The sequence below is a fragment of the Dermochelys coriacea genome, chromosome 21 (genome assembly GCF_009764565.3).
Source record: "Dermochelys coriacea isolate rDerCor1 chromosome 21, rDerCor1.pri.v4, whole genome shotgun sequence".
Classification (NCBI taxonomy): Eukaryota; Metazoa; Chordata; order Testudines; family Dermochelyidae; genus Dermochelys; species Dermochelys coriacea.
Window position 1 is genome coordinate 4,476,156 of NC_050088.1, and position 17,854 is coordinate 4,494,009.

Consider the following 17,854-nt stretch of genomic DNA (forward strand, 5'->3'; position numbering starts at 1 on the left):
AAAGCTTATGCTCAAATAAATTTGTTGGTCTCTAAGGTGCCACAAGTCCTCCTTTTCTGTAGTGCTCATTGACATGGTCCCATTTTCAAACAGTAGTACATTAACAAGCACTAGGGAAGTTTTGGTGTATACCAGCAAGGTCCACGCAGTCCCATTAGTGCATGACACATTGCTGTAAGCTAGAATTCACACCCTTCGGGGACCAAGGCATCGTGAAGGCAAACCCTTGGATTTAGGTGTTTCAGTATGAATTTAAATGCCTAATTCTAGACACCCAGTGCCCAGTTCTTGTTGACACTAAGGCCTCTTAACACCACTCTGGCAGTGTAAAGGGGTCCTAAAGTGGGAATACGTTTACACTGCTGGAGCAGTACAAAAGGGTCTTCATGTCAGTGAGAATCAAACCCCTTATTCTGAAAAATTTTTCCGTTGTTTATAAAGTGCTCTGGGGGATAATTCCCAGTGGGCGCGCTCTATCTTTCATAGATACTTGTATGGCCTCCATCATAGTAGATTTTGAGCACCTGACAATCTTTGAATGAAGAAGAGCTCAGTGTAGCTCAAAAGCTTGTCTCTCTCACCAACAGAAGTTGGTCCAATGAAAGGTATTACCTCTCCTGCCTTGCCTCTCTAGTATATGAATGTGTTTGTCCTCACAACACCCCTATACGGTAGGGCAATGCTGTTTTCCCAATTTGCAGATGGGGAATCAAGGCAGAGAGAGACTAAGTGACTTGGTCAAGATCATTGAGGAAATCCGTGGAAGAGCAAATTCCTAATCCCTAGGCTAGTACCCTAACCATTGGACCATCCTTCCTCTCCTAGGTAAATACCAGGTTTGTCTATTCAGAGGTGCTGAGCAGCAGCTCTAACTGAGGTCAATGGGATCTGTGTGCTCTCAGCAACTCTGAAACTCATAAGCTATTAACAAAAGAGGCATGGAAACTGGACTCTGCTCTTATGGCTAGGGTGTCTACTCAGCTAATTTAGGTGCCAGAGCAGCTGTACCAGGACAAACTCTTGTGATAGTCGTGATTTACCCTAGTTTCAAGCTGGGGTAAGCTGCACTGCTGTAAGCTGTCTGCACTAGGGGTTTTTGCCAGTGCTGCTACCTGGGTAGCTAAAATCCCATTGGAGACAAGGCCCTAGAAATGAACCTCCAGGCCTCAGGCATGTGGGCATGGCAGGGAGAGGGAGGCGTGCCTTGCTGTGGATCATGCAGTATGTGTTCTGAGGATAAATGGAGGTGTATTCCTTTGGGTGCTCCAAATTCAGTGCAACAAAGACTGTGGCCACTAGTGGCACCAAGCCAGGAGTGCTAGAAGACAGAATTAAGAAAAACCTAGAATTTCCTGCCTATGGTCATACAAAGCATTGCACAGAAGACTTAAAGAAGATACTTCAAAGCTGCCTGAGACTCTCCCTGGTCGTAGAAGGAGACAACAGAACCACAGATGCATTTCCTGGAGGTGACCTTTGCAATCCTATCAAAGACACTGCACTGCAGACTAAAGCAAATACCTTAGCAGGACCTTTGATTCTGAATCTCTCCTGGGGGAAGCAGGATGGGATCTTCTGTATTGCAAGGCAGTTCTTTCCCACCTCCCTTGTTTTTCAGACACCTCTTCAGCAGCTTACGGACTTTCTCCGGCACAGATCTCAACTTCCTCTGCCTGTGATGCATTAAGGAAGCTTTGGTGAGGTCACTGCATAACAGCACTGAAGCTTCTTCCCAACAGGCCTGGAAATGAAAATGTATCACCTGTAGTGCCGAGCGCAGGGCTGAGCTGGATTCAGTTCAGGTAGCTCCCCCGGGTAGCAAGAAGTCCAGGTCTAATTAGAGTTCCAGGGAATCAAATCTATTAATGATTCTCCAGCAACTTTCTGATTCAAACAGTAATTTTAATAAGCACTGCTTCATTGTAAGTGTTCACTGAACACCTAATGACATCACTTGTAACTCCAAAATTATTTAAAATCCTATTTTTGCCACTTGCACGCAAAGCGAGAGAGAGAGACACACACATACGCTTGATAATTGTTCACCTTAATTAATTTTCTAAGCTCCTGTTAAAACTTTTAAATGGCCGTTGGGTATGTGTTTTAGGTACATGGCAGCAAATCAGGGCAGCAAATGAAAAAGGCCATGAACTGATCTGAGATCAAAGTTTACTATGTTGATTGATCCCCACCTGAGTCTGGAAATTTTGAAAAGGTGTTCCCCTTTTATATTTATTAATTAGTCCCTCTGAGGCTTGGGACTAATCAATGTTACACAAAAAGGAGGAGTCTTATTGTCTGGGGGGGCCACGACAGAGTGTATGGTCTTGCTGTGCAACTTGCCAGTTGTTGCAATGTTATAGGAAAGCCACATCAAATAAAAGCAATAATGCAGTCCAAGGGATGCAGTCATATTTGATACCCAGCCATTTCACAGGAGGAGAGCGAAGAAAGGACCTCCCATTCCATTTCCAGGCCATCTGTCTTAACCTGCCCTTCCACCAGTTGCAGAACACAGCATTGTGCCTATTCCCTTAAAAACACTAAGGGCCAAATATTGCAAAGTGCCAAGCACCCTGAATTCACATTTGCATCCACAGAATTGAAGGCACTTACAGTATTAGGAAATGAATGAGAAGGACAGCCTTTGGCTGCAGTCCTGAAATGAACTCTGCACAGGGGAAGGATTCAACTCAGATGGAGCTCACTACAGGATTGGGGGCATAGTCCAAAAAGTGACTCTGTAAAGGTAGTGTCACAGGCATCCACATTTATTTTCCCTCCATCGTCCTGATTCGCCTCTCATCTTCATTTAATGTAAATGCAGAGTACCTCGGCTGAAACACCAACTTGGGTACCAACTAAGATACGCCCCATCCCCCCCACCCCCGATTGTGCCCACTGTCGTGTCTGGGGCCACCGTGGAGGTCTATTCATCCAAGATTTGAGATATATAACTGCAGTACTAATCACTGATAAAATGAGTATAACACTCTGTCCGCAGAACCCCATACAGGCAAATCCCCCCTTTGCATTTTTGTTTTGTTTGGGGGGTGTTTGCAGGCGAGGACAGTAATTTTAGGGCCATTGTGTAAAATAAACACACACAACAAACACAATTTCAGAATTAAAAGCCAAAGTGCTTATTCATAGCACTGGAATTGTTTGTGGTATGGACTGTTCTGTTTTTATTTTTTCCCCTTTGGGGGGTATTGTAACTTGCTACATTATAAGCTGCACAAAGGAGGGAAGTTGTTATGCAGGAGTTTGGGAATCTGTAATCAGCTGTCTCCGTTTAAAAAAATTACACCTAATTGCCAGATTCTTCTAGATGTGCTGGGTTGTGTCATGCTGCCTTCCCCTACACAAGGGATGCAACACCCATGATTTGGGGAGAAAAGCCTAGAATACAAGGAGAGAGGTCTGGTTCATGTGGTCACAAGGGCTAGAGGTTTTCGAGATGAGAATAGATGTAGATTTACTTTGACATGATTTTGTCAGTGTTTGCTGAGATCCTAGTTTTAGCATCTCATTCCTAGTTGTTAGCTTCTCTGCATGTCTCTCCCTCTTTCTTTCTTTGTCAATAAATATACTTTATTTGGTCCAATAAATTTGGTCACGGGGCCAGATCCACTGCTGGTGTAATGACACAAGAGTCAGCCCAGCAATGGTCTTTATCGGCGGGGGAGGAGGCACATAGGACTGCTTATATGGCAATGTCTCTGGAAAATCCAGTGTACTGTAAGGGAGATTTCAGCACTTGAGTTACGCAGCTGTAGTGATGTTGGGGTGGTGTTTAGTGATGTTGTAGTTACGCAGCTGTAGTGATGTTGGGGTAGAGGCTATCTATATATGGAGTGCACATAATCTGTGGTAAGACTTGTTATAATTATGATAAATATATTTTGCTGCATTCACTGACTCCAGAAATGTGTGGAAATTAATTGGTCTGATTACTTTATCTGATTTTTTTTAGCCAAATACAAAAAGGTGCACCCTAATGTCATATGTGTCACATGTATGAACTTCTGCTGCCTTGCTTCAGGCTTCTGAGTACCCGCTGCCACATGCATGTGATTCACGGTTGTTCGGCTCTGCCTAGGATCTGCTTTCCAGCTACAGGATGTCTGTGAACAGCCCTGGGGGATGTACTGGTGCCACCAGCCCGTTTTCTGTCAGTGGTCGTCACACACACACTCAGGCTGGCTTGCAGTGAGCTAACCTTTGGCAGCTGGTGGGCATGAGAACAACTGACTGGGCGCCGTCTGAAATGTTCAAAACACTGTGTGTGATGTCTTCATGTTTACAGTGTTGTTGCAAAGAGAAGACCTGTAGGTTGGTGGTGGGAAGCAGGTTTTCCTATTCTCTGCAGGACGCTGTCGGCTGTCTGACTGACAGCTACGTGAATACTGAGCAGAACCTGAAAATCTGGACCACCTGGGTTTGTTAGAACTGTTCTAGGTAGCAGCTTTCACTGCACAAGTTCCCTTGACTGGTTTGACAGCAGCTGTTGTGGCTGGGAGAGGGCTGCAACATGTGTAGTGTGTACAATTGAGAGCATGAAAGAGCTCCCGTGGTGCTGAGCTACAGCCTGAATGGGGTTGCTGGACTAGACAGATCTAATGGGCCCAAGGCAGTATGGCAAGAGGCAGGACACCAGATTAGATGGGCCCAGTGGTCAGATACACTACAGCAGACCTTTAGCTGCAGTGACTAACGGCACGTTCACAGCCCATCTGGAACACTGGGAGGCAGGGAATTCGTGGTGATGCAATGCAGGTGATACCCTTTGTCTGTACCACATCCTGCCCACTGAAGCACCACTTGCATGGGGCAGTGGAAAAGCTGGCAGGTTGCATCGATGGAGTGTTGGGTAGATGATTGTGAGCCGTTCTTATTTGATATGAGCATATATTTCCCCTGGGAATGAAGAAAAGAGCTTCCCTGGTATCTTGTTATTCCAGCACATCTTGCTCTGACACCTCACACACAGATTTAATGATTAACTTGAGTTGTGGTAAACCACAGGAAGCTATTTGTGCTCTGTTTGTGTGCCATGACAGAGTCCACTCCAAACCTGAGCCCTGCCAGCTGGGGCCTTGATCTGATGGGAGAACCTTTGGTTTGAGGCGAGTAGGATTTAAAGCCATGTGTTGGGATCTGTATCATTCTGTCTCTATCCCTTGCTTTCCCGAGAGATGCACCATTCTATTTTTCACGTCCTCTCTTGGGAGTCTGGCAGGGCTATGTTAAGGGCAGCAATAAGGCATTTTATTGCATCTGGGAGACCAATGCACAGTATCCACAGGGGAGAGAAACTTCACACACACAGAAGTTTTGCCTCTACTAGCTGTGGAAGCCATGCTGGCAAGGCAAGGGTACTTAAATACAGCTCTTCCTGGAAAGGTGGTAATATAGTTCCTCTGGCCAGAAAAGGTTTGTCTACACTGCAGTTAAAAACCCTCAGCTGGCCTGTGCCAGCTGACTCGGGCCAAGGAGCTGTAATTATGGCCTCTGCTCCCATTTGGGCTTGGCAGCTTGAACTCTGGGACCATCCTACCTTGCAGGGTCCTAGCGCCCAGGCAGCCCCAAATGTCTATACTGTAATCAAACAGCCCCTTAGCCCGAGACAGCTGGGGTGGGCCATCCACGAGTTTTTACTTGCAGTGTAGACTATGGGCTTGTCTAGACAAGCTTTTAGTGCACAGCAAGCTAAGGTGTAAATCTATAGCACACTAGTCTGCCATGCACTAACGGGTTATGTGGACCCTCCTACCGTTCACTAGAAGTTCTGGAGTGCACTTTGTTTTATTCCCGTTTCAAACCACAGTAGATCAAAGCGCACTACAGAACTTCTAGTGTGCAGTAGCAAGGTCCACGCAACCAGCTAGTGCACTGTATAGTTGATAACCCAGCTTGCTGAGCACTAACTGTGCATTTAGACAAGCCCAGAGACTCATCAGAAAGGTTGCATGGACCAGAGTTTTAGGGACACTTCTTCTGCACTCTCTTGCTAATGCTGTAATTGAATAATCCCTTTGTACTCATGGAAACGTCTTTAAATATGGCCTCTGCTCCCTCCTCCTAGCTTCCCCTCCAAAAATTACAGCTGCTGATTCAATTTCTCACAGTCTTTCAGATCATTCGAGTAACATTTTCTCTGCTAAGCTGGGGAGGAGTCGGGGAGAAAAGGTTTTATTTTCTAATGGCTGCTTTCTCTTATCTGTCAGTGCAGCCCCACCTCACCTGTCCCCTTCCTGGGTGCATGCACTTGTATCAGTTACAGTGAAACACAATGCAGTGATGGTTCCTTGGGACTAACGGCCACATTCTCAAACACTGTTGCCTAATACGGATGGGGAAAGTGAGTGCACACATGTGATTGTGTGACTGCCTCAACAAAACATACTGTCAAAGTGCAAAAGCAGCCAACCACAAGTGCAGATAGGCAGCTGCATGTGAAAAATACCTACTTGTGCACACAAATGTGTGGTTTGCACTTGCACTCACTTTTGTATGCATAAGTAAATGTTTTTCACATGGTTGTACATTCTGGCATTTGCAGTTTGCTGTTTCGTGCACACATCTGTATGTTTTTGAGTATTATTTGTCTGTTATTCAGATGGGGACAGCATAAGAGGCTGGATGGATAGATGTTTGAAAACTTGCCTTGCAAAGTCAGCTTTGAAAACGGGGTATTTGGATGGCCTCCTGGATGGGACTCTCTTAGCACATACTAATTTTCTACTGAAGCGAAAAGGCTTGCCCCTCCAAGATGGGAACCCTAGCCTGGGGAGAGGGGTTGTACAGAAGCATGTAGTGGGTTTAAAATATCCAGCCATTATTATGGGTTTTAGCTCCATGTTCTCTTCAACTAGTGAAGCCTTTAAGAATAGGCTGCATAAGTGCTGATTCTGGCTTTGAAATGCTGCACCTTTGAAAGGGTTTGGCTTCCATGCCAGGCTCTTGTTGCGCTTATCTGTTCCAAAGTAACAGAGCACCAGAGCTGCTGGTGGAAGAGCCATCCAGAAGGCTTGGCATATCATGTAGAGCAGGTTCCTCCACAAGGGCTCATCCATTGGAGAGCTCACTTTGCATCTCATCCATTATGTAAAGGATGCATTAAAAATAGCTATGTAGTTCCTGCGGACGTTGGCACACATGCTCAAGAGTCAGGATGAGGCACAGATGGTTCCTTGCAGGGACTTTGTCTAGTCTCCCTGGCTTTCCTTTTGGGAAAGTAGTGGCGGATTTAGAATCTTTTCATGAAGAACCGGAGCAAACAATCAGTTCTTGCCTTTTAAGATGATTTTGAATAAGCATCCTGCAGTAGGTGTTTGTGTGGCTTTGTGCATACTTTGACAGTCCCCCTTTGGAGAAACAGACCTCTCTGTGTGACAGTCACCTTTCCACTTTGCACTCTGGAATTTTCCACTGGGGCTTGAGTCAGTTCAATTCTCTTCCACATCCATGATGCTTTTCCCTGGTGTTCACCAAACAAAGGGTTACTTTTGTGGGAGTTATTTTTTTTCTGGTTCTGAAATCTTCTCCTGCTTTCCAGATCCTCCCCACTGGGCACATAGCTGCAAACCAGGCAGGATGGGTATGAAAGTGAGAGAATAATAAGGAGTGCTCTCGAGACTCTAGTTCAGTAATACAGATGGAGAGGTCCAAAACACCTGGGGAGCTGCAGGTTTGCTCTGGAGGTGCTTTGATCAACCCTGCAAGAGCACCCACTACTGGAATAGCTGGCTATGCTCCAAGTCAAAATGAGGTGCAGTGGGGCAGTTAGAAGAGAATCTGCTCTCCCTTTGACTAGCTTTGGCCATTGCTGATGGGCCCCTCGCTTTCCTGAACATTCAGATACCATTAAACTTTTGTTTGTAATCCAAGATTTCTCTCTAGAAGCAATATGCTGATATTCACAATGAAGGATGTGAGGGATGGAAGGAGACTCATTAAATCACATCCCCCAGAAAGATTGGTCCCTGTAGTGTGTTTGTGAGCGCTTTGTCCAGTCTCATTTTAAAATGGCCAAGGTGCTGATTTTCCTGGCGCTTACCCTGAGAGTCTAATCCACAGTGTAACAGACATCACAGTAGGGACAGGTTTCAGAGTAGCAGCTGTGTTAGTCTGTATCCACAAAAAGAAAAGCAGTACTTGTGGCACCTTAGAGACTAACAAATTTATTTGAGCATAAGCTTTCGTGAGCTACATCTCACTTCATCAGATGCATCCAGGGAGGGAGACCACACAAAGTCACTACAAGGAAAACTTATGCTCAAATAAATTTGTTAGTCTCTAAGGTGCCACAAGTCCTCCTTTTCTTTTTACAGTAGGGACATTTCTCCCGCTATCCAGTCTAAATGTTCCCTTTTCGCTTTCCTCTCATTTGTCCTAGTTATTGCCCTATATACCACACTGAGTAGCTTCTCCTCCTTCCATGATGTTTATGCGTGATTGTTGATGTCAGTTTTACATATGATGGTGTTCTACATTAAAAATCAACATTATTTGGGCCTGATACACAAAATTCAGTTCTGGATCTGAATTTTCCCAAAGTTTAAGGCTCATGGGACCCAAGGTTTTGGTTCTGGCCCATCTCTAAAATGAGGAACACAATGTACTTCTCAGCCCGATATGGTAACCAAGCTGTTTGCTTGGCCTTGGAAATATATCCCAGAGACCCTCGATATTTGAGCCGTGCTGGGGACAAGGAGACAGCAGCAGAAGTGTCAAAGAAAAAGTTTGTCAAACTTTTCACAAATACCGGGGGAAAGTTTGGTTTGTTCTTTATTTTTCCCCAGCTTCATCCCATACTGGCACCCTGACGCATGAACAGCTGGACCTGGTGAGAGTTCTTCCCGTTTTTGTTCTTTTATGATTCCTGCTGGAGCCATGGCTACGTTTTTATGAATGAAGGGGGAAAAAAATCTCATTGAAAAGTTCATCAACTTTTGGCTCCTACTCACTGAATGATAGATTGCTTTAATTACATTGAATTACTCAGCATCTCCACAGCACTCCCCGAAGTCATTAAAAATAGATTTTCTGTTTGAACTTCACTACCAGCAATGGGTCTCCAGGCAATACGCCATACTTATGGGATGCCCCATGGGCAGGCTCCTAGTCAGAGAGGTCAGCTGCTTGTGTTGGTAGCAGTCATAAAATGTGGAAACGTCACTTTATTTATTTATTGGAGCCAGACTGTTTTATTTATTTTTAAGGTTCTTGTGGAAGAAGTGGGGAAGTGGAAGTGGGAAGGGGGGGGTGTTTAAGAGGATTTGGAAAGTCTCCATTTTTTTTAATTTATTTTATTTTGTTACAGGTCAGACAGTCAAGGAAAGCAGTAATGAGTCTTTTATCATTTAATTACAGGGAACGAGGTTCATAATTAGGGAAGTGAAAAACTCAGCACCAAAGCTGCTATGTCAAGTAAAGGGAGGGTGGGGCGTGCTGTTGTACTGAGACTCCCGTTGGAAAAGGAGAGAAAACGCCAGGTGAGCGTTGGCTTCTTAGCTATTGTCCTTAATACATCTCATTGTGGTGTGGTGCTTAATGCTTGTAGCACTTGCACACACTGATCCATCCTCATGGCACCCATGTGGGGTGGGTATTAATCCCTTTTTAATCAATGGGAGGGAAATGACTGATGGAAAAATTAAAGCCTGTGGCTAAGTCCTGCAGTCGGAATTGGACTGTCTCCCTCGCACAGACCTCTGCATGGGCTCAGCAACCCACCTTTGCGCAAGAAGTTGGAGCATCATGTTCTGCAGCTGTAAGATCATGTTCTAAATTTGGCCAATTCTAGGTGCCTTGATTTTATTGGGGCGCCCAGCTTCAGACATTTGCAGGGCTCTACCTATCTCATCACATGCAGTTCTGAAAGCTTATTTCCCTCTCGGAAGCTCTGACAGAAGAACTGGGATTCCCTTGCTCCTTACAAAAGTAGGGTGGAAATACTTGCTTGTGTTTTAATTGTTTTCAAAATGTTCTCTGCCAGACTAATTATCATTAGGAAACCGAAGTGTCTGTGCGCATGAAATGTTGCATTAGGGAGAGAAGATAAGGAACACCATGTTTCAGCCATGTAGTTGTCTGCAGGCTGAGGGAGAAACAACATGAATCAGAGTTGATTTTAAAAAACAAAAACAAAGAAACAATGAGATCAGACAGAAAAATGAAGGATTCAAATGAATGTAATTCACACTGCCATGAAAGGATAACAACATCCTGGCAAAAACTGAAAGAAAGCAGGAACATCAGTCATAAGAAACAGACCGGCCCAGCTGGAAATAACAATGCTTTGCAAGAGATGAAGGTTTGATTTCTGGGCCTGCTCTTGCTTCCCAAACTGGCAGGGGCTGGGAGAGAATGCCTTGAAGTTCGTTAGTTTGTTTTCCCTCCATCTCAGGGATCACTGAAAGACAGAAAAGAAAGACAGAAGGCGTTGTTTAAAAGATAAAAATAGATGAAGAGAAAAGGCAGGAGGGAGAGAGAGAGAAAGAGTAAATGGGAAAATCAGAAGGAATGAAAAGGAGAGAATGGAAGAAGGAAAGAGAAAAACATACATGACAGCAAGTGACTGATGTAAGTGCCTCCTCTTTGGTGGATCACAGCGCTAGCTATTGACACTCAGTGAAAGCATCATGTTTAGAAGCATAATTGCCTGTGTCCATCGTGGTCAAATATCATTTCAACACACAGATTGTTTTCTGACAATTGGAGCAAAGGAGCTGCACTGCTGTGCCTCCCCGAGCCTCCAAGTATGCTTATTAGCACATACACTTCCACCTGTCCCTGCATGTGGACCAGTCACTCTCCGACAGAGACAGGCTGACAGGTTCGGGGGCAACGTGGGAGCTCACACAACAAGCAGCTCTTCTCCACAGCGAATGCAGAGAGGGGGGCAGAAATGCAGGCATCAAAAGAACAGCTTCTTCAGATTTTATGGCCACAGGTGGCACGAGCGAGAAATGCAAGGCGTTTCTAGCAGTAACCAGACACAGCAGAACTAATGAAGTCCAAAGCTGTTCACTTCACACACTAGTGAAGAGGCTGATTGACTGGCACCTATCCACAATGAGCCAATGGAAAGAACAGAAGGAGGGAAAAAACAGAGCTCCCTTATATGAGCTGCATCACGTTTACTGAGCAATGTCACAGACCCAGAGAACTTATCACTGGGGGGGAGGGGAAGAGAGATAAGCTTGAGCACCTAACCACCAGCTGAAGTTAATGGGAGTTGTAGCTACTCAGCACCCCGAAACTCGGGTCCCAGCAGCATTAGAGTCCACATAGCCCATCCCACGCCAGGCAAGTCATCCTCATCACTGTAATATCTGATCGCCTTCTAGTTGTATATTAACCACTGTGACTAACACCGGTCACATATGCTTTATTCTCTCCCACATCCTCTCCCCAAGGGCAGAATTGTGTGTGCAGAGGAGTGGTTTGTTTTGGTAGGGTTTTGTTTTTTAAATGCCCTCGCTGCTCTATGTTTCTATACAAGAAGGCAGGCCCAGACTACAGCAGTGTCCCTGGCCCTGGGAGCAGAAGGTAGGGAGGTTTAGGATGGGCCTTAGTTCCTGGCGGAGTTTGTTCTGCGGTCTCGGACAGGCTGTCTCCTGCACACGTGAGCTTTACCCTGACGGTGGAAAATTCCATTGTGCCTGCAGAGTGGAGTTGTCAACCATAGGTCTGACCTCAGAGAGTTATGCTCTTTTAGCAATGATCTTTGACAGAAACAGGCTTCAATTTTTAGAAGTGGAGACTAATTCTGGGTACCTTGAGACCTCTTGGGCTGATTTGCCATAGGTACTGAGTATTTGTCCTCACGCCAACTGACTTGGATGGGGTTGTGGATATCTGCAGACCACTTTTGCGGAGCGGATGTGGATACTAATTTTGTATCCACTCAGAGCTCTAGCGATAGGGGTACATGATAGTGCCTACTGTTCATGGGAGTTCGGTGGTTTTACTCACCAAACTCAGGACATTCTACATACAGTCCATTGGAATCCTTAGTATTTGGATTTCAGATTACAAGGATAGTGGATTATGTGTGATAATTGTGAGAGCTGGGCAAATATATGATGTTGCAAAAAACATTCCTCCAATATTCTCTCAAACGTTTAAATGACTTTGCTTTGTCTGTGTTCACAATCCTGTTGTGTTTTCTTTCTGTGAATGTCTCCTTGGATATTTCATCATATTTCATCCGTTTCCAGCATGAACATTTGTTTGCAAGGAGTGATTTTAAAGCTGTGTGGTGGAGTACAAATGGGAAATTCACTCCAGAAGTGTATATGCACTCTTCCAATTAGGGAACAGAAACAATAACAGGTGACTTATTGGCTCGATCATAGTGAACCAATGCAGGCGGAAGAGTTTGCTGAGATCTCTTCTAAAGGCTATACTTCAGTCAGACACAAGTTGTTGGGTGTAATGCAGGGATGATTGGCTGAACTTCTATAGCTTGTATTGTGCAGGTCAGGCTTCGTGGTCCCATCTGACCTATGAACTGTTCAAAATTAGTACCTAATTTGGAAAGATTTGTCAAATAATTTTCAGTAGTTCCCTTGCATGCCCTTTGGATCCCGAATGGGTGCGTGTTGTGCATAACTCTTATAAACAGCGTGTACCTTTCACCACGGTTCACATCACCACTGAATTTCACCCAAAGGCCTCCATAATTGCTGCACTGGCTAATTCCAGGCCGAAATGGCTCCATAGTGTTTTGGCGCAACATAAATTATATATAAATTTTTTTAAAGCTGCTAAGTAGGGCCCAGGAAACAAGAAGAAAAGCAGCCCTATTGGTTTCATGTTTAGAGAGGAACTGGGTTCTCACTATATCAACAACACTTAGTGTGAAAGTGGCCTTTGTTCAGAGAGACACTGCTTCCTTTCAGCCCCTGACTTCCCAGCTGCTGAGAGCTAGACCGTGTTTTGACAGACAGAGCGAATGTAATGCAGACAGTTGTTTTAATTTTCAGCCAGTTGCAGAAATCACTCACAAGGAGCCAGAAACCAAAGGAAAGAGGCCGCACACTTGGCTTTGGTTATCTCTGCACAAGGGCTCTGTTTGGATGGCAGAGTGGAAGGGAGCCCATTGGTTAGTGTAACGGATACACCAGAGCACGGCGAAGAGCAATTGCCACTGGAGAGGTGAACTGGAACAGGAATCAGAAATGTTCTTCTCCCGCCTACTTGAGCATGCAGCGTTTTAAACATAAAAGATCCTTTTTCTGTTCACTTTCCTTTCTGCCACAGAGGCTCCTTTACCCTTGAATATTTGCCTTTCAATCTTTTTTTTTTCTTTTTATTACATGCCAAAATCAGAAGCCAAGAGCTAGTGAGGGGAATGTTGTTTTTTTGGGGGGGCGTAGAGGGGTAGGTGTGGTGATGGAGGTGGTTTTTAGTATTTATTTCAATTTGTGAAATGCCTCACTCTGTCACTCAGCACTGGCACAGACATTAAAAATTACAACCAAGAATACACATCCTCCATGGATATGGACTCTCTGGTCCTGATTCACCATTTTGTTACTTCAGTTATGTGCTGCTGTGACCCTAATGACGTCCGTGGAACTTGCACTGGTGTAACACTGAAGTTACATAGTGGTGAATCTGGCACACAGAACGTGGTTCTCTCCTGCCCTGTACCTTTTGGCCCTGTGCAAAATCAGCATAAAATGCTGCCAATTCAGAATTCCATAGTGGATTACACTGGCTGTTGGCATCAGTGTCCGCAGCTGCGCAAGGTGCAGAGCAGGTGAGAAACAGGTATATAGACTTTTACCACCCAAACCCATTGCTCAATACCTAAATAACTAACAGTACTTGAAGCGTCCTGCCTACTGGGGGCTGGTACTGAATGGGCTGGGCCCGTCACCTCCAAGGAGGAGATGGTGTGTTACGACACAGTATGGTCTCTTCCTGGGTGCATTTGTATGATCTCCTGGGAAGGGAAGGTTTGGCAGGGTTACGGTAAAATATGGCTTCCTCTTGGGAATAGAGGATGGGGCTTCACGAGGGTGTAATTCTGCTTCCCAACTCAGTCAAAACCTTATGATTTATACAAGCTGTGTGTCACTATGGATTGGTGAACCTGCTGAAGTCTGATTTACCAGTCCCAGCTTGCAAGCAGTACCTCCAAGATTTGTTTCTGTGAGCCATATGGAAGCCAGCAGTCTACGTCCTGTCCAGGAGCATCCCAGCACATGTTTACGCCTCCAAACAAGTGTGCATGTGGGGGCGGTTTTGGGACTGGCTCCTTGGACTAGAACTCTGCCTTCCGGCTGCCAAAGAGAGCATTTGCCTGTGCGTTAGCAGACAGATTTCACTAACACAAACCAGCAAGAGCCTCTGATGTGCTCACCCCAGACTGCTGTGCAATCTGTCTGCACGGGCTAAGCCCTGATCACCCCCTCCGCTAGGCCTCTTTGCCAGGCAAGATTGACTGTATGTTGCTATTTATTGTAAATGGTACATTTGTGTCTCCGCTGTTGATACAACATGATAGGTAGTAATAATAATTATTATTATTTATTAACAAAAACATGTACACATCATATTTCATCCCAACGGATCCCACAGCACTTCATAGATATATATAAGTATATAAGATTATATACGGTATATAAGATTTTTTTAATATATAAATATATAGATATAGATATTTAAAAAAATCTTATATACAGTCTTTGTGAGTATATATAGACTAGTCTCACTTTATATGAATTGCCATATTGGATTTGACCGGAGATCAGTCTAGTCCAGTATACTGTCTTAATAGTGATTAGCACCTCCAAGAAAGGTAAAAGAACCTCACAGTAAGCAGTGATGGGATAACCTGCCCCTAGGTAACATCTCCTTCTAGCCCTGTTTGATAGAGATTAGGATGCAGGAGAGTTTATGTCCCTTCCCAAACTCTTGTTAGTTTGATTTTGAGACTGGATATTCCGGTGATCCAGATAAATGTCCAGTCCTTGTGCTGAATCCTGCTAAGTCCTTTCCCTCAATGCTGTCTTGTGGCAATGAGTCCGCTGCTGAAACACACCACCTTCTGGGGTGGAACACGAGAGCTATTGAACACTACGCAGGAGCCCATACCATGGCTTTAGGACAGGAAGTGGAGAGAAATACCTCATCCCATTGAAGCTGCAGGGAGGGGATTCAAAGAGGCAAAGCATAATTGCCTAATTGGAATCTGGCGATGACACTAGGGTTAAAGCCCTTGTCTTGTAAGCAGTACCTCGGGGGGAGTTAACAGGACCTTGTAACATCTCACCAGTGTAAATGTACCTTTTCTGTTCATGAAGGTTACTGTGTGAGGTTATTTCCTGATGGCCAGGTTCCTGGTGATTTTGTAAGTCCCTGCTGACAGAGGCATTTCCTCTTCATTTTCTTTTCTCTCCTGCTCCCCTGCCCCTGTGAGACAGGCAGCCCCATTGTTTGATTTTGAGAAACTTTTACTCCTGTATCTGAAGAAGTCTTGTCAGTGATCCTGAGAAATGGAATTGTGACTGCACAGGCTTACAGTCACTTATTTTAATATGGCTTGTCCTGCTATGTATTGTGAATACTTTACTTCACTGAGGATCCGAGAGTAACTGTCCTTGCCCTGAGATTCTCATGGAATCCAGATGTGCTCATAGGAAGTTCTCCTAGGCTGAAATTCACCCCTGTGTCGAGGGCCAGCAGGAGGCCTATGAAACACCGACGTCTAGGATTTATCTATCCCCTTGGATCAGAGCACTGGCCCTTCAGGGCCAGTATGGACCCATACCTGATCCTGCTAAAGGAGATGAAGACCCTTATAATACATCTCACCAATTTTCAGTGCTCTATAACCTGGAGTAATTCCTTCCTGATCCCTGTAGCTACCAGCCTAGGGATGGAAGCTTGAAATTTGATCAGTTTTATCTTAACCATGCATCACTGAAAACGTTATTACTGGGCCCAAAATTCAATTACGGTATTTGAAGGACAAAAGCAAAGCAAAACCAAAATGGCAGTATTTTCTCTTCAAACGTGCACTGCCATTCCATATCCTCTTGGGGAATTTTATTTCCTCCTAACCTTCCTGCTAAGAACTTTTTCCGCAGCCTGTTTGAAACACTGGTTTCTGCTGGGTGCGTTCAGCTGGGTGCGTGCTTCCAACTGCAAGTGGACAGACACATGCTAGGTCTGCTCAAGCTAGCATGCTAAAAATAGCAGTATAGCCTCTGCAGCAGGGGCTGCACCTCGGGCTAGTTGTCGAGTACGTACCCGTACGTTTCTGTAGGAAGAAAAACGGAGAGTCACTTTCTCGAACATGTTAGAACAGGGTACTGGGTTCTGTTCTCAGCTCTGCCACTGACTTGCTGTGCAACCTACTCAGCACCTCTGTGCTTTGGTTTTCTTGTCTGTAAAACAGGTATAATATTTCATAGTATTGATTTACCCCACAAGGATTTTTTTAGTCTTCAATTAAAGTTTGTGAATTGCTTTGCAATCAGAGAAAAGTCTCTATAAAAGGGGTAGTTGCTGCTGTTTTTTTTGTTTTTTGTGAAGACAAGGGGAGTGAAAATGCAATGAACTTGTTTATTTACTTCCTTTCCAGGTGTCCAGGGTTCCTGTTGAATCCTGTGAGCAATACACAACCTGTGGGGAATGTCTGAGCTCAGGGGACCCTCACTGTGGCTGGTGTACTCTTCATCACATGTAAGTCCATCATCAGCTATTTGATTTGAGCTAATGGGTAGTATTGCAAGAGAAGCCTTAAAAACCTGAACTCTTCTTGTATGTGGATATTAAAAAAAAAAACAACTATGAATACAGTACCAGCCTTTTACAATCCCTCTGTTCCTACAGGGGAATTCCCTGCACTACACATGAATGCTATTGAATATCACTGAAGTCCTGTTAAAAAAGAAAATATACTCCCTAGATTTAGGAGATGGGGAATAAATCCAGCATGTGAAGTGAATGTCAAAGAGCATGAAACCACCTGAACTGAAATTCATGGGAATGGAAGCCCACTAGTTTCACACAGCCTTGTTATTTACTCAAATCCCTAATGGTTCTGAATTGGAGGGAGTTTTTAATAGTGGGGTGGATTATATGACCTTACTGACATCAGGAAGGTTGCACCTGTGCACCTGAGCAGAGGATTTGGCTCTTTACAGGTGGCGAGGGGACACTATTTAACTACTACTTTGGATTGTCAGAAAATGGAATACTTCAGGCAGTGAGTCAAACTCAGCAAAGCAATGAAACTGTGGGTTAGGCTGGGGCTCTGTGCTAGGTTTGAGACCAGCAACTCTAACTCATGTCAGTGGAGACAAAGGAAATAAAGATTTTTCCAGGCAGCTTCAGGAAACTGGGTCTCTGAATTCGGGCGGTGTTTCTGCACTCTCTTTGCAGCAATAGTGTTCACTTGCTAAAGCGGAAGGGGGACAAACCTGGAGCACACTGGTAGAAAAGAATCGAAAGCCCTTTGGCTCTGTGCCAGCCACCAAAGCGTTCCCATTAAATGGGTGGAAATTGGGGCGGAGGCAGAGGGACAGAGTTCAGGGACCCACACAATAGCAGTTGGCCACATGCCGAAGCAGCAGGTGTTAGGAGGGCGCGAGAAGGAGAGCTGTAAAGGCTTATATACAAAATCTGGACTGGATTAGAGACCTATATGCACGGGGGTCTATCTGCACTCCCACAACTTGGAGAACCGTGTGTTTAATTGCCATTGTCACATTCAGGGAAACTTTCAGAAAATAACCAGTAGTCACAGGGCATGATGCTCTGCTGCCTTGCTGCTACCTACCAGGGCCGGCTCTAGGATTTTTGCCTCCCCGCTTTTTTTTCGTGC

The 17,854-nt window shown here is 44.8% G+C and overlaps 1 protein-coding gene across 3 annotated transcripts in view; it reads left to right on the forward strand.

Moving 5' to 3' along the window:
* Positions 1-17,854, forward strand: part of PLXNA2 (plexin A2) — a 322,201-nt gene that overhangs the window by 187,862 nt on the left and 116,485 nt on the right. For all 3 annotated transcript variants that reach the window (XM_038379948.2, XM_038379947.2, XM_043500603.1), the window contains one exon: positions 16,610-16,710. In XM_038379948.2, coding sequence (XP_038235876.1) covers positions 16,610-16,710 — 101 coding nt within the window. The remainder of the gene's footprint in view (positions 1-16,609; positions 16,711-17,854) is intronic.